This window comes from Strix uralensis, chromosome 4 (assembly GCF_047716275.1).
Source record: "Strix uralensis isolate ZFMK-TIS-50842 chromosome 4, bStrUra1, whole genome shotgun sequence".
NCBI lineage: Eukaryota > Metazoa > Chordata > Aves > Strigiformes > Strigidae > Strix > Strix uralensis.
The window spans coordinates 90599256-90622981 of NC_133975.1; the positions used below are offsets into that span (position 1 = coordinate 90599256).

General features: G+C 40.2%; 2 protein-coding genes across 2 annotated transcripts in view; one reads left to right on the plus strand and one right to left on the minus strand.

Moving 5' to 3' along the window:
* The window catches only part of LOC141943117 (transmembrane protein 263-like), a 242063-nt gene that overhangs the window by 213703 nt on the left and 4634 nt on the right, over positions 1 to 23726 (minus strand). The window lies entirely within an intron of this gene.
* On the plus strand, positions 8913 to 23218 carry LOC141942243 (embryonic protein UVS.2-like). The gene is made up of 11 exons (XM_074865193.1): positions 8913 to 9035; positions 9198 to 9222; positions 10113 to 10250; positions 11618 to 11735; positions 12284 to 12462; positions 16899 to 16980; positions 17888 to 18015; positions 19784 to 19899; positions 20339 to 20564; positions 21681 to 21799; positions 22370 to 23218. Exons 1-11 carry the CDS (start codon positions 8967 to 8969, stop codon positions 22598 to 22600), a joined length of 1431 nt encoding a protein of 476 aa, XP_074721294.1. The 5' UTR covers positions 8913 to 8966; the 3' UTR covers positions 22601 to 23218.

Consider the following 23726-nt stretch of genomic DNA (forward strand, 5'->3'; position numbering starts at 1 on the left):
TAAATTAGTTGGGTAAAAATCACTGCTCCTAGAGAGGAGAGATTAACAGCAGTGGCTTGTTTCTTTGCTGGGCACTGTGTGAACTCTTCTAAGCTCCACAGGTATACTTGGGGCTGTAAACTAATTCTAGATGTGCTTGTCCACTGCAGCTTTAGCCACGTGCCCCTGTCCTGACACAGTGCCCTCTTACTGCCTCTCCCAGGTCATCTTTCCAACCTGACCACTGATCCGCAAAGCATCCACTGCCCTGCATTAGACCCATATTAATGTTCCAACACACCCTCTGGAATAGTGACAGTGTTGTTGAACTGCCTAGTGAAGCAGGAAGAGGCTACCTGGCAATCTATAGGGAGAAGAGAAATGTCAATGTCACTGTGTTGATACAGTGACTGGCAGAGATGCTTCACTTCTCACACAGGCACATTTTGTGTAGCTTTAAATACTACCTACATTCAACAGCTTCTGCTCAAAACAAGTTTCCACTGAGAGCAGCTGATAATTCACATTGATGTTGATTGGAAAGGCCAATCACTAGGCAAAAATTTTCTAAAAAAACCCAGACAGCTTCCACAGAAGCAGGTCTGTGTTCATGCTGCCTATTATGGCAGGCTAGGGCAGATGTCAGCACCTGGAATGGCGTCTAGTTCCAGAGGGTGTTGAACACTTCAAACCAACTACTTGTAATCCCAGAATGACTAGTACTAAATGAGGATCAGGGATATGCGTTCCCTTATTTGGTGTAATATGCAATCCACATGTAGCTTTTGCAGTTTACGGTCAACACAGATATTGCTAGCTGCCATAGGTGACTGACTCCCTTTTTATAGATTAGGTTTAGAGCCAGCTCCAATCTTTGGTTGATAAATGAACTCTAGAGTACCTTCTTTCATTCTCTAGGTGCTTGGTCTCACTTTAGTAGGAACAGAGGTCCCCAGATAACGACTTGGAGCAAAAGCTGCATGAAAGAGGGAATAATTCACGGTGAATTAAACCTTAAGCTGGAGATGCTCCATGAGCAGAAATGACAGGGGCATGCATATAAAAAAAATGCCTGGCAGTACATCAGTCAAAGGATGTGTTTTCTTATATTTATGAATATTTAATTGAAGTTGCACAAAAAGTGGGTGACAACAATGCTTCAGAGCTGATGATATAATATATAACCACTGTTCTGACAGGAATCCCGTTCCATCTCAGACCCAACTCACAGCAATGGATTAGGGGTGGTGGTGGAAGGAGATTCTTACCTTATCCTCACCAGAAAAACACACAGAAGTATTTTGCACAGACTGTTTAAATTCCTGTTACAGATCTTATACACTCTTAAAAATCCCTTGCAGAGCAAATATTTGTTAATGTTTGTATGCTTACATGCTTTCAAGAGACAGTGCCCATATGCAAAACTCTGTGCTTCTGCATTTATGCATGTACTTATGCTTTTATGCGTGCATATGGGGATTAGCATGTACAATTAGAGTTTTTTCTAATCCTAGTGAAGTGTGGTAGGACCATTACTGCCAAGAAAGGGAAATTTTGTCTCCTTCATACCCTTCATATTATTCTCCACTAATGGGCTGTGCCTTGGTAATTATAGCTCTAGAAGGAAGAACGTTGACCTGGGTTTACCTGCTGTAGAGCTACCACAGAGACAGGATTAGCATTGCCCTGGAGATAAAAGCATGGGCAAGTTTTATGTACTCTAGTAACTGTTGAAAAATATATGAACTATTTAAAAAGCAAAACGTTTACAGTGTAAGGTCTCAGTTCTCCACTGCATCCAAGGAAAGTACTAACTTTGCATAGCAGAACTGCAAAAGATGCTGCGGCGGTCCCACTGCTGGCAGAGCCTTCCCGAATCACCGGTTCAGGTACTACAGACTCCTACTCTGTCACCTTTTCTCTCTTCCTTTCCCTGCTTCAATTTTACTGTTCACCAGGTATCCAGTTCTTCAGCTGATGGAGACAGCCGTGTACCCTTATATAGCTGTTTCAGCCCCTTTTCAGTCTCCAGGTAAAAGACAGTGACCAACTGAAATACTTTTTTAACCCTGTAGAATGTTGGGATCTAAAATGCCTGACTGAAATATCAACCAGCACTACAATACTACAGTAGCTTCTCAGATTTGCCTGTTAAATGATTTGATTTTTTTTCCCTACTTCATCTATTCCCCTGATAAAAAAAGCCTAGAAACCAGCTGTTGTTCATAAACATCAGAGAGGCAAGGCAAAGGAAGTCTGGGCATGGATAACGCACTACAGAGAGCAATGTCTTTCCAAGAATCCCACCAACCTGTTAGGAAATCAGGTAGCAGCAGATGTGCAGGTTGAAGCCAGTATGACTCCAGAATGCAGCTGGAGATTATTTTCTGTACCAGCACAGGCTATAGGGCTGCTTGCATGACATGGCCCCAGCATGGAAACTGCTCTTGAATGGCTCACCAACAATATGCAGTTGAAAAGCCACAGTTTGGAGATTTCTGAGATAATGCAACTCTAATCTTTGAATTGCTGCTATTATCAATTCCCAGCAATGCAATAAACCAAACTCAGTCAAACTGCTACATGTCTAACTTCTGACAAACTCCAGGATTAAGGTTATAATGTGTATATCTCCTGTATGTGCTGTAAACCCATCAGGTTTCAAAAGCAAACATAAACTTGTGTAAAGTAATTTTTCAGATAGTCAAGATAAATACAAGAAACTGTGCTGATTACTAAATATATCACTTTTTCTTCTGTGAATTATAACCAGCTGATACTCACAGCTTGGTGTTTGAAGTACTTTTAGCTGGAAACTCCACTTCAGATGAGATATAAAATTAGGTCCTCAAATACTTATTTTCATGAAAGCTCTCCTAGTATGTTATGTCATGTCTTAAGCTGTTAAAAACATACATATCCCAAAACTGAGAAAGGATAATGTGGTTATACTAGCTCCTAAATTTCTCTGCTTTTGCAAAGAACATTATCATTTTCCCAAGGGACAAGTAAACTTCTGTCTCCATGTTGACCCATTCCTCCAGCACACCTGAAAATACACATCCCTCTTGCAGAGCATAAATCACTTTGCTCTTTGACCATTTATGCCTTTTCTTTTCTGTTCTGGGCACTTCAGCTCCTTTTCAGCAGACTAATTTTTCTGTGGGAGGTGGAAGATAAGAATACTTGGAGACCTCAAAAAAGGCCTCACAAGCTGATTTTTTCTAACTGAAAATCCAAAAATTTTGCCTAAGACAACCTAGACTGCTCTTTTCAACACTGTCCTTCACAGCTCAGTACCCTCAACATTTTCCTCACTTCAGAAAAGAACACCTTAGAACTATAGGATTGTAGAGTTGTATTGCCTCAGGTAAACCAGTGCTCTAAAAGTCAGCAGTGGTGACCACAATACAGCTATTTTAGTAGTAATGGTATGCTACTCACCTAACTCCAAGCTGAGCTTCCTGTTACAATCCATCTTCATCACAAATCTTTACTTCAAAGGATATTTTGGGTCATTAGCAATGTTTCCTTGGACCCCAGCTTCTCCCATGAACTCTCAATATACCATCATTAGTACCTGTATGATTAACAAAATCTACTTTCAAAACACTATTCTAACAAAAGCACACACGTGATGGGGAAAAGGTGGTAAATTTTAAGTTAAAAAGCTAACCTATGACATTAATACCTGGAGCAGCAGAAGCTGGACTAAGTGGCCTTGACAGGTCCTTGTAGTCTTTTATTCATGCACACTTACAACATCAAGCATCCACAGTGCTTGTTTTGCGCTGACAGACATCACTGCACATACTGTATTCTGACTCAGAATTTTCAATACTAAAATGACAGTTATTTAGTGACTTAAAATGGCGGCACAACACTCTTCCATCACATGGGAAAATTCTGTGCAAAAGACTGCTGTTAACCACATGCTATCCAGTTCCACAGCAACTACTACCTGCAGTCCTTGGGATTCAAGGCAAAGTACTTCACCAGTAAGTATAAACAGATTAACCACAAACACTGACTCTAACAAAGCTTCCCCTATGCAAAGCTAGACAACTCCTTCAATACAACGTTTTCAAAGCTAGATCCCTGAACTGTGAGAAAGCTGCAGGTATTAAACACTTCTGGGAACTAGCATGCCCATTTCAAATCCTAAATGTGGCTGAAGGTGCTTCTCTTTAGCATTAATCAGCTTGGAAAACCTGACCTTAATTTCTTGTTTAGAACAGAGGTAATAGCATCCAACTGCTTTGTAAGTGCTTGCAAGAGAACACTTGAAGACTGAAGGCTCTGTTCCTTTGCCAAACATTACTTGTCAGGGAAGTGTAGCAATCCTCATAGGGAGGGACGACATGGGACTCCTGCCTTCTAGTTCACATTCTGCTACTGAGAGATCCTGGATACACTTTTCCATGAGTCAGCATCTGTATTTCTTTATTCATGAAACGCGGCTAAATATTTTCAAAATCCTTTGAATGAGACATACTAAGAAAGTACTGAACATTATTACCTGCTTTTTTCATTTTTCAAGTCATTTTTCAGTCTAGCAGCGTATATTCCCAAGACATGTGCTGTCCCTACAAACACGCACAGAAATTGAACCTATTCTATTTCTGAAGCTTCACCCTGACAGATTTATGAAAGAAATGTTTGTTCTTGCCCAATTGCCTGATGCTTATCTATTAAGAAATTTCATCTGAAAGTAGTCTCTCGTGTATGGAACCAGTTTTGTTTCTTAGCAAGGTTTCAGGTTTCTTGCCCTGAAAGCTGCTGTAGAAATGCATATGCACATGTATATATGTTCCCATGTTTGTATAAAGTCCAAGTTCTGGTTGCACAGAAAGACCTGAAAAATGCATGGTTGTAACATAACACTTTAAAAAGTGTAACTCCCTAAAAGCAAAGAAGTTAGATAAAAGGAGCAACTAAAAGGAAAAAACTTGGAAATGGCAAGAAAATATCATTATCTGAGATAGAAATAAAATGTATACTAGACATTGTAAACAGACAACAATCATGCTTAGACATAGGGAGCAGCAGAAATAAAGAGTGGAAGTCATATCTGAATGGTGAAAATAAAGAGCAGTGTAAATTCTGACAAGTGGCACCATATAACACAAGTAAAAAGGTAATTTTAAAAAAAAAAATGGAAATCTATCAAAGTTGATGGAATCAGTAGATAAGCAAGATATAAAAAGAGAAGATAAGGTTACTGCAGAAAAGTTGTGTATCCCTTTGGTTGACATGTGCTATGGAGCAAGACAAGGATGTTCCTGATCAGCTCATTCCTTATAGGCGTTGATCTGAGAATATCTCAGGTTGAGGAAGAATGTCTCAGAGAAAATATCATTGCTCGGAAGAAAGGGTTTTAGCACAAATCAGTGCAGTGAACAGTAACAACTTGCTAGAAGCAGATGACGCTCGCCCAGGAGTTCAGAGGCAGCTCACGTATGAAACTGCTCAACTGCTGAGTGAGCTCGGTAAGTGCCGCTTAAATCACTGCAGTGCCAAAGCTACAGGAAAGTGCAATCAAACTTTTAAAAAGGATCCAGGATGAGTGATTGTATTTCTTCCATACCCAGCATTGGAAGAAATATGTAATAAAAATGGAAGTAGTAGACTCAGGGATAAATATCATACGTTGGGGCTGAGTCAACATAGCTTTCACAGAGCCTGAAATACAATCTCCTAGAGGTTTCTGGATAAGGCCATGATGATCCAGTACGTGATCTGGTGGATATAGTTATCTAAGCTGCAGTTATGTTCACTGGACTGTCCACACTGGGATATAAGGAGTGAGGAAGGCCACTGCAACAGGTTGTAACTTTTAGGGATGGAGGGTGCCCACACACCTGAATGGCTTCTGACTGGCCTCACCTGGGGCCTCCACCCATGGCCTCAGCCCATTGGCCTGGGGGCTCCATTTAAGCTCTGGCCTTAGCCTTTGTTCCCTGCTTGGGCTGTGCTGTGCGAGTGCATATCTTCAGTCTGGTCTTTGGTTCCTTGCTGGATCTTGGACCTATGTTGTATCTGTGTCTTTAGTCTTGCCTCTGCCTTCAGCTTCTAGATGGGCTCTGGATGTGACTCAACAGGCTGTGCTGAGGTACTGTGACACTGTCCTGTAGTTGTAGCTCTGAGGGAGCCCCCCCCTTATGGAGTAGCCCTTTTCTTGCTGCTCCCCTCTGGCCCATTTGTCTTAGTTCTTTTTCAAGACAAACCATGGAATGGGGAAATGACTTATGTTGTGAAATTAAAAGTGGAACTAGGGCAGAGCCAGAAGAGCATTTGGGTTTGGTAGTATAAGCTTTCCAAAAGTTTTTAGAAGGACACACACACAAAAAAATCCTAATATTTAAAAATCCTTTAGCAAGATGGTGCAGGTAAATGGCTCACTTTCCTAACTGGCCATCAGAGCACCTCAGAAATCTATTGTGGCATCTATACATGTAACTTAAGTATCTGGAGAGGGTGAATAGTGAGGTAACAAGCTGCAGATGCTACAGCAAAGTTTTGAGATGGTTTGGGCTAAAACTGATTACCTCTTTGCATGGATTACAGGACAGACTCTTCATGCTTACAAGCATTTTCTGCAGGAAGCTGTTACTGATCTGTACTGTGCAGGCAAGGATCAAAGGAGTGAACAGGCTGTGAGTGGTGATGGGGAGTTCCCGACTGTTTCTGGAAACATGTCCCACTTGCACAAATGGCAAACCACTAGAGAGCAGCATTAGATCAAGACTTCTGTTATGTGCCTGAACAACAAAACAAACCATTAGCATTACAGTGATGTTTGCACTGTTTTCAGACTAGGTTTTATCAAAACCAGGGGAAGCTACAGACCAGCCAGTCCCATCTGGCTCAGCCCTTGGGTACTTAGATACTCACCAGGAACCCAGCTTTCTCCATGCATCAAGTTCAAAAACTGTAGTAAAGTTCTCTTCAACCTACTGCTACTGCAGATAAAACCAAGTTAGCTGTAAAAGTTTCAGCTTATTCTTGTCTCTAGCCATCATCTCAGGTTAAGGCTCACTGACACCTGTAGTTATCTCCAGTGTAGAGTCTTTGGACTTGTGCCTCTCCTTTCTAACATTATGGTATCGTTCTGACACTGGAAGGGTAAAAGACAAATGGTGGTAAAATAGCAGAGATCACACTGCTGCAGGAGTAGTTTAGGAGGAACAGAGTCCAAACACACATTGTCTTCAAAATTTCAACATATCTCAATACTTACACTGGAAATGTTTTTCTTTTAAAGAATAAATCTTTCATTTAAATAAAAATGTACCTAAAATGTGGAAATATGTCAATATATGCTATGGCATAAGATACTCTAACCTACATTAAAATCAACTACTTCTATTAAAACTAGCGTTCAAGTGTTTATGTATCAACCATAGACTGTGTTCGATAGTAACCTTTTCTGTGAAAGGTTTTCTTTTGCTGCCTGATAACTGGGGCAAAGTAAGGACTAGGCACTGGGGACCATCTTATTTTTGTGATTTTGACCTTTTGTGCAAAAGCCAAAACATTTTTTTTGCACTTGATGGAGGTCAGTGATTTAATTATTCTAAACTGATTAACTGACTGGCAACTTCTGCTCTTTCCCCTGTCATTTTGTGATGTGTAGCAACAGAAATGTGCTCCTGTGACTCCCTCTGTCTCTCTTTTGAACCTGAGCTTGAATAGAAACAGAGGTTGCTCTGGTTAATAGAGTAACAAACTAATGAGGACTTCTGAACTTCATCCTCTTATCAGTCAAAGCAAAAGGGGTCCTTTATGTCTGTACCTTGTTAATACAGTATAATCTACATGGAAATTATAACAGTAGATGAATTGTGGAAGTCACAGAAATGTGGAATATTTTAGAAAGTTTAGGAACAAACCATTATGTAAAATGAAAACATAAGTAGTAAAGCTTTATAACATCAGCTAAAATTTTCCTAGCAAAGTACTCCTTCAAAACAAAGGACCAGCCCATACATGCATCTGGAAAGGCACTGTCTGCCCTCTCGATCTGCTGTGAACCACATAGATTCCTCTGTATTTTGCCTTTTCAGGCAATTCCAAAGGTTTTCTTGCTTGTTTCTTAAAGATTTGATGCAGCAAATCCTTAGTATTTTCTATAGCATCTAGGTATCTGTGCAGGGGCTGAAGTTGGGAGAAGAAAGCAACATCTGCTTGCCTGTGATGGTGTTCATGTGGCTTCAACATAAATATTTCCATTGTGTGGTTTACTCTTACAGTGTGGGTTTTCTAGGATTCAGCCTGCCTTTCTAGGCTTGTTTCTATTCGTGGACATCAAAGGAAGGAGGGCTTCCCAGAAGGTGGAAAACCAAAACTCCGGAAGCTGGTGGTTTTATTTATATGTAGACTCCAGAAAGACACACAATCACTGCTAGTGATATGGTATTGGAAAAACAATTTCAATCAACAGTCAGATTCATGTCTGGCTCCAACAGATTTCCAGCACTCCTGGCCAGCAAAGCCTGGCTGAGAGCTGTGCACAGAGGGGGCATGCTGACAGATGGGCTCTGCAGAGCGGGATGACTCCTGGCAGCAAGCTAAGGAGTTTCTAGGACAAGTAGTCAGTGTGGATGGATCAAAGAGTTCCTTGACACTGAGTTTTGCTGTAAGACTGCTAGTGGATATCCTGCCCCTTGGTCAGCAGTGAGGGGACCTGCAGCGGCCCGTGCGTTCTTCTTAGAATTAAAGATGAGTCACTTTAAAGTTGCTGGATATTCTTTCCTATTGCTCCACTTCCTCTGTTTTCTGAAGATAAATAAGAAATGAGAGCCTGGAAATTCTCTTGAGAGGTCCTGCAGCTTGTTTGTTTTGTGGAAATACTTCTTGTTATCTAATTTTGTTACACTTGTTAACAGCACAGCAGCAGCTTTCCCATAAAACTTGCCCCAAGTAAACTAACCACAGCTTTGAGAACTGAGCTGCAGAGCAGAGAAGATCATCTTGGAAACTTGAAGATGAAGTACTTTCTTCTGCCAACTCATTTAGCATTTCTCTATAGCTTTGCACTAAGTAAACCTGTCCAGGTGTGTCCCTGCTCTCAGATGTTGAGAATTTACATTGCTGATGCTGAGTTGCTCTGACTATCTTAAAATTAGTTACAAACTTTTACTGCTGTGATTCTACATGACAGAAGCTTTCTGCTGTGGAGATAAGCATGTATTAAAAGACTTTTTTTCTTTTTGCAGATAGCTACAAGAAACAATGACTTCGGTGAGTCTGGTTGTAATTATTATATAAATAACTGTAGGTTTTGGTGGGGCTGCTTCTCTATATCTCATTCTCATTATTCTGTATTTTTTTCTCTTTGAAAATATTTTCCAGCATCAGTGGAAAACAATTCACATAGTTCAGATGTGTTTTAAAGTCACATTCAGTGTGATTATTTATGCTATAGAAATTTATTTATGATATAGAAATTAAGAAGACTTACTGAGCAATTGCTACATGGAATGTTCTTTTCCATCAGTAGCCTCAGCAAATCAGAATACTTTTCACTTTGATTTCTTTCCTTTGTGAAATAAGGCACTTCTATGTCTGCTGTACCCAAGACTATTGTACATTTTTGGCATAATAACCAAGAGCTCTTGTCTGTGAGTCATGTATTCTAAGTATTTTGGAGTCACAACTGTCACAATGTCTTATGTCAAATTAACAGTTAACCTGGAAATTAACAGCTTGCATGCATTCAATATGTATGATAAAAATAGTAATTTATTTTGTATGATTCATCCCATTTTTGCAGAGGTCAGTTATGATTTTTCTTTAATTCCAGAAGCTCTAATGAAGAGAACAATGACTTACAATGCTTAGCCTTTCACTCTGAAGGCTCCCAAAGCTTCTTAAGCTAAAATATATTTAGTCATGACTTTGATTACAGGTGTACTATGACTTCTATATTAATATTAATCTTTTCTATCCAGGAAGCAAGGCAGACCTAACCAGTCTTAGCATATTGTGAATGCTAGATTCACTCAGTCTTGCTAATCTGTTTTCACATTATTGGGAAATGAACTTCAGTGAAAGAAATTTCCAAAGGTACAAAAGCTTGGTTAGTTCCCTTCTCAGTGCCTTGCATGTTCTTTATTTTCATCATCTGCCAGGTAGTGAAATAGCTGTGTATGAAGGAGACATCCTTTTGAGAAGAGGACGACGCAGTGCAATTAACTGTGAGAGTTGTTTATGGCCCAAGTCACAAGATGGACTAGTCAAGGTTCCAGTTAACATCTCTTCTGATTTCTGTGAGTGTATGCAAATGGATAATGTAAAGTTGATCTTCTGGTTCCTACACTCTGTTGTTTTATGTTTCTGTGGCATGCACCAAAAGCAGTCTTTGTCCAAATGAGAATTTATTAACACGTCTCTTTTGCTAATCTGTTAGCCCTGTGGTAGATTTGCTAAGACTCCTAACATTTCAGTTACAGACACTGAAATATGTATTTACTTGGACACTAGTTGGTGTATAAATATCAGCTAATTTAGCAAGTATAGAAGAAGAAATAGAATTTGTTCACATTATGAATGTATTTTTGTCAAAATTGCCACCACGAACACTTCTTTGAACACTATAATTTTCTTTCAAATCTCTCGTAGAAATATTCCCGCACTAGAAATCCTGTAGAGGTTGAAAAGGAGGAAGAATCTTTGGAGATATTTTTTCCCTTATTATTTCCCCCTAGTCAGTCAATAGCTCTGCCCTGTGCAAAAGGCTGCAGGACCAATGCCTTAATCTCAAAAATTTTGCTCCAGGAGGCTTCATAAAGGCTGTGCAGGTGTTACATCTCTCCCCTGCTGAGGCTTCCCTGGTCTGTGGCTTCCATAGAGACACTTCTTAAAAGATCTTACCTTGAGAGAACGGCATGGAAGTGAAATACAGCCTGTGCCTGATTCCCATTCCTGGGGAAAGGGAACCCGTGTTATCATTTGAGCTGAGGAAAGCCCAGTCTTTGTGTTATCTAAGCTGCCCGTGTGCTTCCTGAACTGCAGCACATACTCTTGTGGTTAGGTGAGGGTTATTCCATCTACCTCCCTCATCTCCAAACTTTAAAGATGAGGAAATTGAGATACAAATCAGTTATAGATGATTCATAACTGAGGAAGCCAAATTAGACCAAAATGTTCAAAAGCAGATAAACACTGATCTTTATTTGGTACCTGAATAGAAACACTGTGATCTTCAGAGCCTCTGAACACTGGCTGTCTCAAGTGACTCCAAGGGGTGTGTAGCAGACATTTGTTAGCTCTGATAAACAAAATAGGGTTTTGGTGCTTAGCTACACTCAGATGGCTCATTTGGGATACTTTAATCCAATTATTTGTATCTGAAACTGTTTCATTCTTCCATTTTAATGAAAGAAACAATGCCAGTATTTTGCTTTCTGTCAGCTGTCTCCAGTAGAATATGCATAAGGGCCAGCTATAATTCCTACATCTCCCCTTAAAAGTCCAATCAACTTGAAGATCTCTGAAGGCTTTGTGCCCCTTTTTATTATACTTGTGTGATAAAAAGCTAATGAGTGCTGTGAAGTTTTAAAGGAATGCTCCGCATCAATGCACCTTGGTTTTGATTAACCAAGGAAGATTTCTCCTGGCCCCTTTCTCTTTCTAGCAGTGACAGAGAGGTCTTGGATTGCTGATGCTCTGCAAGAGATCTCCACACTGACCTGTGTGCAGTTTGTAAATCGTACTACAGAAACAGACTACGTGTACGTTGAACGTGGGCAGAGGTAAGCTCCCTGTCTCCTTAGAGTGGAAGCACTCAAAAGGTCTTTCAGCTTCTTTTCTGTTTTGATCTGGATTTAAGTAATTGCCCTTTTTTATCCTAGGAGTCAAGATTCAGACAGCAAGTGCAATTTTTCTTTTTTCTTTAGATATACTGGTAGTTACATCAGTTAATAGGCTGGAGGGATAAATGTATGTGTGAACTTAGAGATAATGGGGTATAATTCAAAATTACATATTTTCCTTAATTGTTGTAAAAATTTAAAGAAGTATAATTGTTTCAGGTTCTTTGCTTAACTACTTAAACTGCTTCATCTTAGTTTGATGTAGCCATTTTACTGTATTAAAATTTGCCATACTCATCACAAAGGCTTTATTTCTCTCCCTGTTGAGTATGGCAGCTTTTGGAAGCCTAGATATCTCATGCCAGTGACTATCTGCATCCCCCCTTCTGTGGCTACACATCTGGAGGCCCTTGGTGGCATAATCAGTACATCTATTTCTTTGTATTTGCTGAATGTGATCATTTTGGTTATTGATTGCCTATTCTTAGCTGCTGGTCTTACTTTGGAAAAATTGGAGGACGTCAAGCAGTAGGCCTGGTGAAAAATGGCTGCATGGATAAAGGAGCAATTCAGCATGAAATGAACCATGCACTGGGTTTCATCCATGAACAGGCACGGAGTGATCGGGACAGGTTTGTCAAGATTATGTGGGAACACATTGTGGCAGGTATGTCCACTAAATCTTAAGAGAAAACATATACTCAGATAAAGGAGAATGTTTCTTCTGTGAACAGCAATGCAAATAAGAATCTTGTTTAATGCTGGCTGAATTGCAGTAGCACCACATTCAATGTGATGGATTTTCTCATTTGGTGTTTGTACTAGGGGAATTTCTGTGACTACACCTACATTAGTGTGGTCCTTCAAGGCAGATGCAGCCTAAAAGTAGCTCTACCTTATTTTGATTGCCATCTTCAACTCATACTCACCTTATATCCAAAATACCAAGATCATCAGGAATGCAAAATGTTGTTGAAAAGACTTGGCCAGGAAGCAAGACTATGGGACTTTTAGATGAGGTGGGGTGAAACATGATATTCAGAGATCGTGGTAGGGAATCACACAGCAACTCTATCTCAGGGAAAGCCATGGAAACAGAGAAGGCAGCAGGTAGGCCTCTTGGCACTGGCAGTGAGTGCAATGCACATAGCCTAAAATGTAGATGAACAAGGGACTCAGTGCAGGGAGAATGGAAGCACATGCAACCACTAGCATGTGCAAAATTCTGGGACCTGGCGTGTTGTGAGAGGAAGGACTGCAATTATTTTCTCCTTGAGGAAAGACTAATATACACTGCCATGAAAAGAAGGAGCAATGGGGAGCAATCAGGACTGGTAAATCTGTAGGGGGAAAACAGGTGAATGTTATTTAGGGAAAGGAATGCAGGAGGAATAGCTCGCACACGTACCCTTGATCTGTGTGCTGGGAACATGGGAGCCTATACAGAGCGCCAGGCTCTGGGGAGGGGAGGGGAGGGTAGAGAGAGTGGTAGGAGGCAACCTCCTTTTTCCCAGGGAAAGCAAGAAAGTGGTACATAGAAGGAAAGCAGGGGAAGAAATGATGCAAGGAATCACTTATTTGACAGCTATGAGAGAGCTGGACAACCCACAACAATTGTAGAGAGATAATAGTGTACTTAGTTCGTTATAGAAAATAATAATAAATGAGGCTGGACAATGAATACCAAATTCTAATAAGTCTCTTCAACAAATAAGATACTCAATTCTTCAATGTCATGCACAGCTGAAAATACATCTTTTTCTCCAGATGGAGCTTGATTGTTTTTATTGCAAATTCCTAACACACTGTTCTCCAAACTTTTTTCAGCTATTCCCTTGATATCTTAAGTAAATTCCATTTGTGCTGTTCTTTATTGAGGCTTCAGCTCTAGCGTTAAGGTGTAATTTTGCTATGATTTGTTTGCCATTGTACAACAAGGGTGTACCACGTTTGAAATGCTAGCAAAGCATGTGCTAGGGAAGAGGAGTTGCAAACATGAAGTTATACCAAAGATACTAGAGACACATAAAATCTTATACTAGTTTTGCAGGGGGAAGTCCACGGGTTCAGATATCATCATTCCTAAAGGATATGGATTTAACCAAGCTCTGATTCAGGCACAGCATCATGAAAGGATAAAAGAGGGAGAAGAGCTGAAGAAGACAAGACTATGCAAAAGGAGATGGGGTTGGTTAATATTCCGTGTTTTAACAGTATTCACCAGGAGTGGCAGCTGAGAAGATTGGTGTGACAAGGGAGTTAAAATGCAGTGTGTGTGCAGCACAAGCACTGGAGGGAAAAAATGCAAAGATATACTGGGAAAAGGAAATGAAGAAACACAGTTATGTTCGTGAGGACTTGTTAGCGTACATCTCCTGTAAAAACATACTGCTGTTTACAGTGCTGATGGCAGAGCTCCCACTGACCTCAGTGGTGCAGAACTAGACCTCAAGACCTTTTGCAGCTTCCTGGCTCTCCCACACATGTTTTTCTCTTGCCAGGACTGCAGTACTGTGGATGTTTGCTAGGTTTTGTTTTTACCCAGCAATTCACCTTGGAAGCCATCCTACTTCTTTGTTTCAACAAAATGCTGCTTGATCGGTTGCTGTCCACTTAGCTACTTGAAATTCGGCTTGTTTTTCCCAAACTTTTTGGGGAAAAAACTTTCCGAGTCCTCAGCCAAAGCCAAAAACTATTCAGAGTCTTCAGCCAAAGCTTCCCTTTTCCGCTTTTCTGAGTCATTACACTTAAATTCTGGCAGCAGTAGTTTTTTTAGAGTGGAAAAGATGGGTTAAGTCCCCACACATGTGCAGGTCTAGACAGCCAAATCTCTCTGGCATGTAATGAGGCAGATACTAGTTTGCTGGCAGTGCCTCTGTCCAGCCAGGCTGCTGTTACTTTTTTTAGCAAACTAATTCAACAAAGAACTTATGTGCCAAACAGTAGCCATATGCTTAAATGTTTCACAACATTTGAACTGTGTTCTCTGTTCATCACCTCAAAAGAAGCTGTGCGCTTGCTGATAATTCTTTCTCAAGTCAGTATAGCAGATAAGAGGAACTGAGATAAAAACCTAAGAGTCGGGAAAGCCAATGCTGTTGAGAACCAGTTTGAGCCTTAACTGAGTTTTTGAACTATGAAAAGCTCCAAAGTCGTGCTTGCCCCCAAACTTTCTATAATTCAGGATTTTGAAGCTTCTCTTTGCATTTCCTAGCCCTCATTGGGACCAGTGCTGAAGGACATTACTGGAAGAGACTGGCTCTGATTGCAAGCCTGCCAGCCAAGTTGTGTGGACTCCAGAGATTTTTCTGACAAGTGTCCAACCCTGAGCTCTTTGTCCAGATGGTTTGTGGTATACAAACCACTAGTTACAATCATGAAGGTACAGATATTGAACTGGAAAGGAGTGATCAGTGGTTAGGGCATTAGCCTTGAGGCCAGGCTGACTGTATTCAGCTCCCTGCTCTGACATTGCCTGCTTGCCTGTCTTACCATGGACAAGAGACCCAGGGTGCAATTTGAATTCATGCTCCCCAGTCAATGGAGAGAAATAGTTGCCTTCAGATGAAACTCCCTCCAACTGTGTCTCTTTCTCTCCCTCTCCTCTGACTATCCTGGTAGCCTTGATGAATAGCTTCAGTGCCTAACTTAGAGACATAAATCTAGGTGACATGAATTCCAGTCTGTGTCTCTGGGTCCCAGTCCTGCATCAGTGTAATGCTTCCTTACCTCATATGGGCTTTTTAAGGCTAAACAGACGAAAAGTGATGAGATGCTCAGCAGCTGTGATGAGGGGGGCTATATCAGCAGTATACTCAGAATGTTTCTAGCTGACCTTACTGATTCCTCTTGCTTCATGTGAGTCATATCACAGAATCACAGAATCATCTAGGTTGGAAAGGACCCTGAAGATCATCTAGTCCAACCATTAGCCTAGCACTGCCAGTTCCCATCTACACCATATCTCTCAGCGCTATGTCGACCCTACTCTTAAACACCTCCAGGGATGGGGACTCCACCACCTCCCTGGGCAATCCATTCCACTGCCTAATAACCCGTTCTGTAAAGAAATACTTCCTGACATCTAGTCTAAACCTTCCCTGGTGCAACTTGAGGCCATTCCCTCTTGTCCTATCACTTGTTACTTGGTTAAAGAGACTCATCCCCAGCTCTCTGCAACCTCCTTGCAGGTAGTTGTAGAGGGCGATGAGGTCTCCCCTCAGCCTCCTCTTCTCCAGGCTAAACAACCCCAGTTCCCTCAGCCGCTCCTCGTACGACATGTGCTCCAGACCCTTCACCAGCTTCGTTGCCCTTCTCTGGACACGCTCGAGTCATTCAATGTCCTTTTTGTAGTGAGGGGCCCAAAACTGAACACAGTAATCGAGGTGCGGCCTCACCAGTGCCGAGTACAGGGGCAAGATCACTTCCCTGTCCCTGCTGGCCATGCTATTTCTGATACAAGCCAGGATGCCATTGGCCTTCTTGGCCACCTGGGCACACTGCTGGCTCATGTTCAGCCGGCTGTCAATCAACACTTCAGTGCTGATGGGTTTGACCAGAGACAAAGCCAGAATACAGCTGATAACATGTCCTTTGGGGCAAGTAACAGGCAAACTGTATCCCCTTCTTTTCTGGTCTTATAACCCTATGGTGGAAGGACTCAGCAAGACAGGTTGGTGGTCACCCACCCATACCTATGAGTTTTTGATCTAGGTGGTCAGCTGGATTTCCCTCTCAAGGTATGGATGCAGCTCTGGGGACATAGGTTGGATGTTTATAATCTTCAAGATAATGCACTGAAATAGATTTGGAGACACCCTAATGAAGATGGACAGATGAATACCTTTACTTAAGAGTGGAATGGATTCACTGATTATATCAAAACCTTGACTTATTTGATTCAGTTTATATTCTGAAACCTACTAGACTGAGTGAAAATGGGTTCCCATGGACTTCAAAAGGCTCTGGTGGTTTTGATTGATCGAAGATATCATGATAACAAGTAATCGTAACATAAATTACTCTTAGGATTATGACAGCAGTCAGTGTCTATTAAAGCAGCAATAATTGTTCTGACTGAAATGTTGCTTTCCTACCTTACAGGGGAACAAGGGAACTTTGGAAAAATGAATTCCAAAAATCTGGGCCTTCCCTATGACTACTCCTCAGTGATGCACTATGGCGCGTAAGTTGTTTTCTGAAATGTCTTTTCAAAGGAGCAAACAGCTTTCAGATCTACGCAGATCTAGGAAGAAGGAATTGCTCTGTGCAGGGCATGACTTTTGCTGTCCACTTAAAACTGAGTGAATGGACAGAATTAAGGGTGAGCACACTTCTTTTGTCAGCATGATTCCTGAAAAACAGAGTTGATATAGATAGAAGAAAAAATTAGGACAACTTTTTCTTTCACTGTACTCCTGTCTCTTGCTAGAGGCCTTTGACCAGGCTATGGTCCAAAGTCTAACTCTACTGAGTCACTGATCTAAACCAGTTCTGAAGTCTAAATTATTTCATTAATGTAGTAACAGCTGATCATAGACAACAATATTTAGGTACAGAGAGAAAAAATATAGAATTCTTTTATATCATTAAGATGTTGTGTCCTGCCTCATATTCATCTGGGAATTCTAAGGTTGCATTTCAGTCCATAATGTACAAGCTTGTATCATGTACCTTCTCCTTTATTTCCACTAGCAAGTAATAACTTCTGAACAAAACTGTGAAATAATACTTGTCTAGCAGGAGGCAGGAAATTGCAGATAGTAAATAAACAATTACTGAGACAGAACTACTCCTGCTCCTCTGCCTCTGGAACCATGAAGGTGGGAATTCAGTTCATTTTGCCAGGTCATTGGCGAAAGCCCTCCTCACTCAGGACAGTGCAGCTTTTTCTTGTTTCTTGCTTTTAGCTGCTGCACACAAAATGGCTGACATGCTGGTCCTCTTCAGGGAAGACTAACTGGTGTCTAAGAAGCTTCTTGACCTTTTCCATTGAAATTCTTTGCATGTGGTACATGAATATGATTATGCAGTTAGAGAACTTCACTGTTTAAGAGAAGCATTCTAGAAATGTGATTCCCTGATTTCTACAGGTATGATTTCTCCAGCACTCCAGGGAAAGCAACTATTGTACCAGTTCCTGACCCCTCTATACCCATTGGGCAGAGAGAAGGGCTGAGTAACTTGGATGTAGCTAAAATCAACAAGCTCTACAAGTGCAGTAAGTGCTGTAGATAGAAGGCATGTGAATCCTCGTACAGCTGATGTCTGTAGGCACTGTCAGACATCCCCCAAAGGAATTCAACCTACAGTCCTTTCAATACATCTCTCCCTCGCCCTACGAGAGGGCTGATATGCGTGTAGAAACAGAACCGTCATTGTGCCAAGCTGCTGCCTTAAAAAGGACAATTTACTTTCACTAATTCACTGTCATTCTGAGTTATCCTTACATAGTCCCTGCTGTTTGACATAAGCAATATCCATCAGAGAAATCATGGTTGCTATCTCTGTCAACTTCGCATTTCAGGAAAGCTCTGAAGGTTGCAAAGCATCTAAGCTATCCTCAGCCATGATTATAGCTTAGTCGTGTGCATCAGCAGTGCCAGCAGGTTTGTGATTTCTTTCAATTAGAAATTTACTACAGGCCTGTATGTATGGGTGCCATTTAGGCTGATCAGAACATCTTTGAAGAGAATTCCTCAGGCTTTTTGTATAGTTATCTACTTCCTTGCCTGGTCCATTTCTTAACTCATCACTGTGGCATCTTATGGTCTAGAAATACCTAGCATTCCTCTGTAGCAGGAACTCTTCAGATGAGATGCACAAAACACAGGTAAAATACCAGATGTGCTCCTGCAACGCACAGGTTTTGCCTCAACTCCCAGTACATAGGCTAATTGATTTATACAGTATTTGACTTTGCTGAGATGTTATTCAATTAGTTTTCACCAAAACAGCAAGAAACATTAACATGGCCTAAATATTAATGTACCACATTCTGCTCTGAACTGTGTTAGAACTTAGTTAAATAACCATCAGTTATTAGTGGGAATCAGCATTCCTTCAGTTGAATAGTTAGGTACAGAAATCATTGCCCAGAGTGGTTCCTCCCCAGTTCTTAACTTCAGATAAGACTAGTTTACAATTTAAATGTCTGTCATGGTCTCAAAGATAGTGATAACAAGTATTTAATGATATTTATTCTTGATAGTGGGGCTGGGAAGGAATCACACTTCAGTGCCTTTATTATGTAATTTCATAATTTGATCTGTATGTTTTGGAAGAAAAGGGCTAAATTTTAAAAAAATAAGACAATTTTTTTTTTTTTAAAGGGCTTAAAAAGAAAAGGACAAAAAGTCTGGTTGTCTCAGGGAAAGTAGAGGGCAAGAGAAAAATGTCATAAATTCCTATGTTCAGGTGTCACTGTATTCATATTTTGTAATTGGGGGAGTTACACATAGTGCAATAAATGAAGACTACACGTGGAAAGATGAAAGACAGATGAGAGCAGCCTTTGTATACCAGTCACTAGGTCTGTAACTTGACTTCAATGCTCTCTGTTATTGTTTTCCCTCAGTGACTACCCCTTTTTGCTTTTTGACAGAATCTAGTTTTCCAGCTCGATTTTTGCATATGCTTATGAATACTCACAGATTTGCTGATGGGAATTGATGTACTGATGTCATTGAAACTACTTCTGTGATTGAGATCCAGGCCTTTTTTAGTAAACTAAAATATGTGAGTGAAGCCCTACTGTCTTTAAAAAACATTAGTAGCTGAAGCAGTGAAGTACCTTAACTAGTGTTATTTCATTCGCAGGTTTTGAATAACTTTTACACTAGGGACATCAACACAATTGTAAGCATTATAATTCCTTTCTCTTTTACAAGCTTGACTGATGCAAATGGTTGGAGAGACTTGTCAGGCGTTTCTGGAAGATTTTTGTGCAGTTTTCATTCTCTTCAACACTGTTTGGTTCTTCCCTTCAGATTGCTGTAGCTCTGTGTTGCCTAAATCCAAAGGCTCGTTCTCCTCTGTCAATTACCCATTCCCATACCCGAACAATAGCAGCTGCCTGTGGTTGATCCGCATCCGTCAAAGTAAGGTAATTTTTATTAGGAGAAAAAAATATTTGAACCACAGTGTCAAGGCTACGCAGCATTATTTCATTATTATGACTACCCTCTGGGAGTCATTTTCATGGACTAAGACATTTATTTTGTTACACAGTGAATGAAAAGACAGTCTCAACAATTTTTGTAAGACTTATTAAGACTATCAGATGCATTATTTAACTTGATTTTTATCCAGTTAACATTGGATGGTTTTTCAAAGACAAGCAATAGTCAAACATCAATCACTGGGCTCAGTAACAGGGTAGTTAGGTGAAATTCTATGGTCTTTTTATACAGAAAGTAAAATTTCAGTGATACATGGATAGTAAAATGAATATGAAGTCCTAGTTCACTTCATCATAATTAGATGGTTTGAATCTTTCCCTGTGTATAGCACTAAATACAACATCTGTTTTCTTGTTTCTCAAGATTTTCCTACAGTTTGAGGCTTTTGATCTCCAACCCTCCTCAGACTGTTCTTCTGACTATATAAAAATTTACAACGGAAACAGCAAGAATTCCCCTGTCTTGCTGGACAAATACTGTGGGAAGGGGCCACTGCCCTCCTTAGTGGCATCTGGATCGACAATGCTGGTAGAGTTTGCAAGTGATGAGAGCATTACAGCCACAGGATTCAGAGCCTCCTACAACAGGGGTATGAACACTCCTTTACAGAGCTTGGAGAACAGCATTAATAGTGTTTGTATGGAAGAACTGAAAATTTTGAACTCCAGAGTGTTTTTTTTCTGTGTTCTTATTTACACTTCCATAGCAATTGCTAATGCAGAAGGCTTGGCAATGATGGGGCTGAAGGTTAGCAGGAAACAGAAAATGTGATGTTGCATGGGTATCATGTTAGTAATCCTGAGAACCACACACATTCTTCTGAGACCCTCTGCTAGGCTTCTTCACATCTTTAGAACAATTTCTTTAAATAAAAACAATGCAATGACTATAACTAAGAGGAGCAGTGCAGCCAAAGAGCACAAAGACTGCAGAACTCAACAAGAAATCTCAACCGATGAGATGTAAAGCCAGTATCTGGGCAATATGTTATTCAAGGTTTTGTGGCTTTTTATGCAATGGGAAAGGTACTAAACTTGGGTAACTTAGACTTTCTGAATTCAAGGTTTTTATTATGTTACATGAAACACAGTGCTTACTGTAGTCACTTGAGGGCTGTCTGTTTTACAAACATACAAATGCATTATGGACTGCTGGATAAAATTCTGTTGTGCCGCAATATGCTTTCAGTTAGAAGGCATTGGACATTAGTAGCCCAAATAACTTGTTATTGCCTTATTTCAATTCAAAATGCAAACTTTTATAAAGCAGAAATTGAAGAAGTCTTAGAAATGTGTCCTTTTTACTCTTTTTGCATTAGTTTATGGAGTAATTTCTAGATAGCATTAGAACTATCTTGATAATGGAATCTTGAATATTTGAGCTAATTCTTTTCTGAAAGCGCAGTGTTAGTACCATTAGAATACTAATATGGTAACACTCAATTGTAAAGACAGGTACAGCTTTAGGTGCAGCTGTTTCCTGTCCTCCAAAGGTTATTTAGCAGCCATGTTTTTAGTTCCTTCAGTATAGCTGCTGATACAAATACTAAGCAAAGAAATAAAATATTTCAGCAGTAGACATTCATGGTAGCACATTTTTTTCCTGGCTTGAATGCAGAATACAACAGAGTATAAGCAAGCTCACTTCTACTACCAAAATACTCTTGTTAATATGCCTTTCTCTGTTTTTCATCTTTACTCCTCAGTGAATTGTGGAGACACTTTCACAGACTCAGATGGAGTCATCACCTCTCCAAACTACCCCAATAAATATCCAAATAATCGAGCATGCTTCTGGGTCATCAGTTCTCCAGTAGGATACAAGGTGAGGATCAGATGAATTCATTTGTGGGTTTCATCAGTGTTCTCTAATGGAATCTCTTTTTGCCTTGGAGAATAATAGCTGTAACATCACTTTCTGAGCAGGCATTCTCAGAGTAAAAATCTGAACACAAAAATCCAGTTTAAGAACTTATGCTGGATCTTGGTATCTGAGGTGTTCCACAAGGGAAAACCTTTACACGTGTGTGTGAACTCGTATGAATTTAGTTTGTACCAGTAGGTGGTGTTCAGAATAATCCCTAGGTAAGAGTTCCCACTAGAAAATGGAAACATTGCACAGGTGCTGTTTTTATATTTCTCTAGAGAAAAGAATTTAAAACGTACAAGATCAATCTTGTCCCTTGCTTCTCCCTCCAATCCAAATGCTGATGAACTAAGCAAATAATTTGCTACTAATTTGCATTACAATATGGGATCAGGATGTGGTGCAATCACAGAATAGAAAACGATGCCTGCACATAAGGAATTTAAACTATTTGGGCTTGTTAGATACAAGGGGTAAGAGAAAAGGATATAACCTGGAAGCAAAGTCCTTTGGTTGTATTTTCTCCAGATATCTCTCAAAATGTTATTCTTTGAGCTGGAAAATAGTGACAGATGCAGATATGACTACTTGCTCATACATGATGGAAGCCGACCTACATCACCTGCAGTTGGCCCTTATTGTGGGACAGAGAAGGTTGCAGACTTTACTTCCACTGGGAACTTTGTGCTGGTTGAATTTCACAGTGATATATTTTGGGAGTTGCCTGGATTTGTGATGAGTTATACATTCAGTAGGTAGTACTATACAGATGGGAGTTGGACAACACAGAATGAAAGTAAGAGACCAGCTAGCCACAGGTAGAAGTCAAGATACCACCAATTTCAGCAAAAAATATAGCTCCCTGATACCTTTAACAAGCTTGAACCTTGATCTCTTAGTCTTACGTCTGCAGTGGTGTAATTTGCATGGTGAATTACAGTCAAAAATGTTCTTACCCATGGGATGCTTCTGTCTGAGACTGTAAGCTTTTTGTTATAGTATACCCATTGCTGGTGTTGCGTGGCCAAATACAATAGCAGAACTGAAACTATGTAAGTAGATTTTCAAGAACTTCTAGTGTTAGAAACTGCCCACAAAAATTTCAGGATATGGCTATGTAGCAACTTTAACCTGTATTCTGACAAACATTACCACCCGACCCTAACGCGCATTCCAGTATGCATAGAGAAAAAACTTCAGACACGTTTATGCTTTGAAGCCAAGTTCACTTACACAGTTTGTACAGGCACTTTAGCTTAGCCTGGAAATCACCACTTTACACTTTACACTAGATGTTTTTACTGCATCTCAACTCAAAGAATTGCACTACTGCTCTGTGAGATGAACAGATTTAACTAAAGAAACAGTTAAGAGTGGCAGAAACAAGCAGTAAAGGAGGGGGAACAAAGTGAAGCACCTATTGTTGTCACTTTGCTGTGGCCTGAGTCAGGTATTGAAATTGTCTATGGGGTATTACCAAAATATTTCTTTAAAATGAGGCCTGAAAACCTAATGCAAAGTCCACTGAATGTAAATGGAGCCAATAACTTTGGAGAACATATTAGGTGTGAAGTACCTTGTCTGTAGAAAGAGGAGACCTCTGAAGAGGAGAAAGAAGTCACCACTGTAGACAGCTAACACTTTGATGTATTCAGAACTAAATGCCAATGCCAAACTGGAAGATGCCAAAATGTAATAAATAATAAAAGTTCTTGCTGTGATTATGCCTTTGTGAAGAAGAGCATGTAGAAAATGCCAGTTTGTTTTCCTAGTCCTAGGAAGGCAGCCAAGAAAATTTTGAATTTTACTGACTTTTGGTTTTGTGGGTTGTTTTAGGATCTGTAATGTTTTCCTTTCTAAGCACTGGTTAGTTTTCACCATCTGA

Coding starts and splice junctions, on each gene's coding strand:
- LOC141942243 (XM_074865193.1), top strand. CDS start 8,967: ATGAAGTACTTTCTTCTGCCAACTCATTTAGCATTTCTCTATAGCTTT. Junction 18,016..19,783: donor CAACAAGCTCTACAAGTGCA/GTAAGTGCTGTA, acceptor TCTTCCCTTCAG/ATTGCTGTAGCTCTGTGTTG. Junction 21,800..22,369: donor GTTCTCCAGTAGGATACAAG/GTGAGGATCAGA, acceptor TATTTTCTCCAG/ATATCTCTCAAAATGTTATT.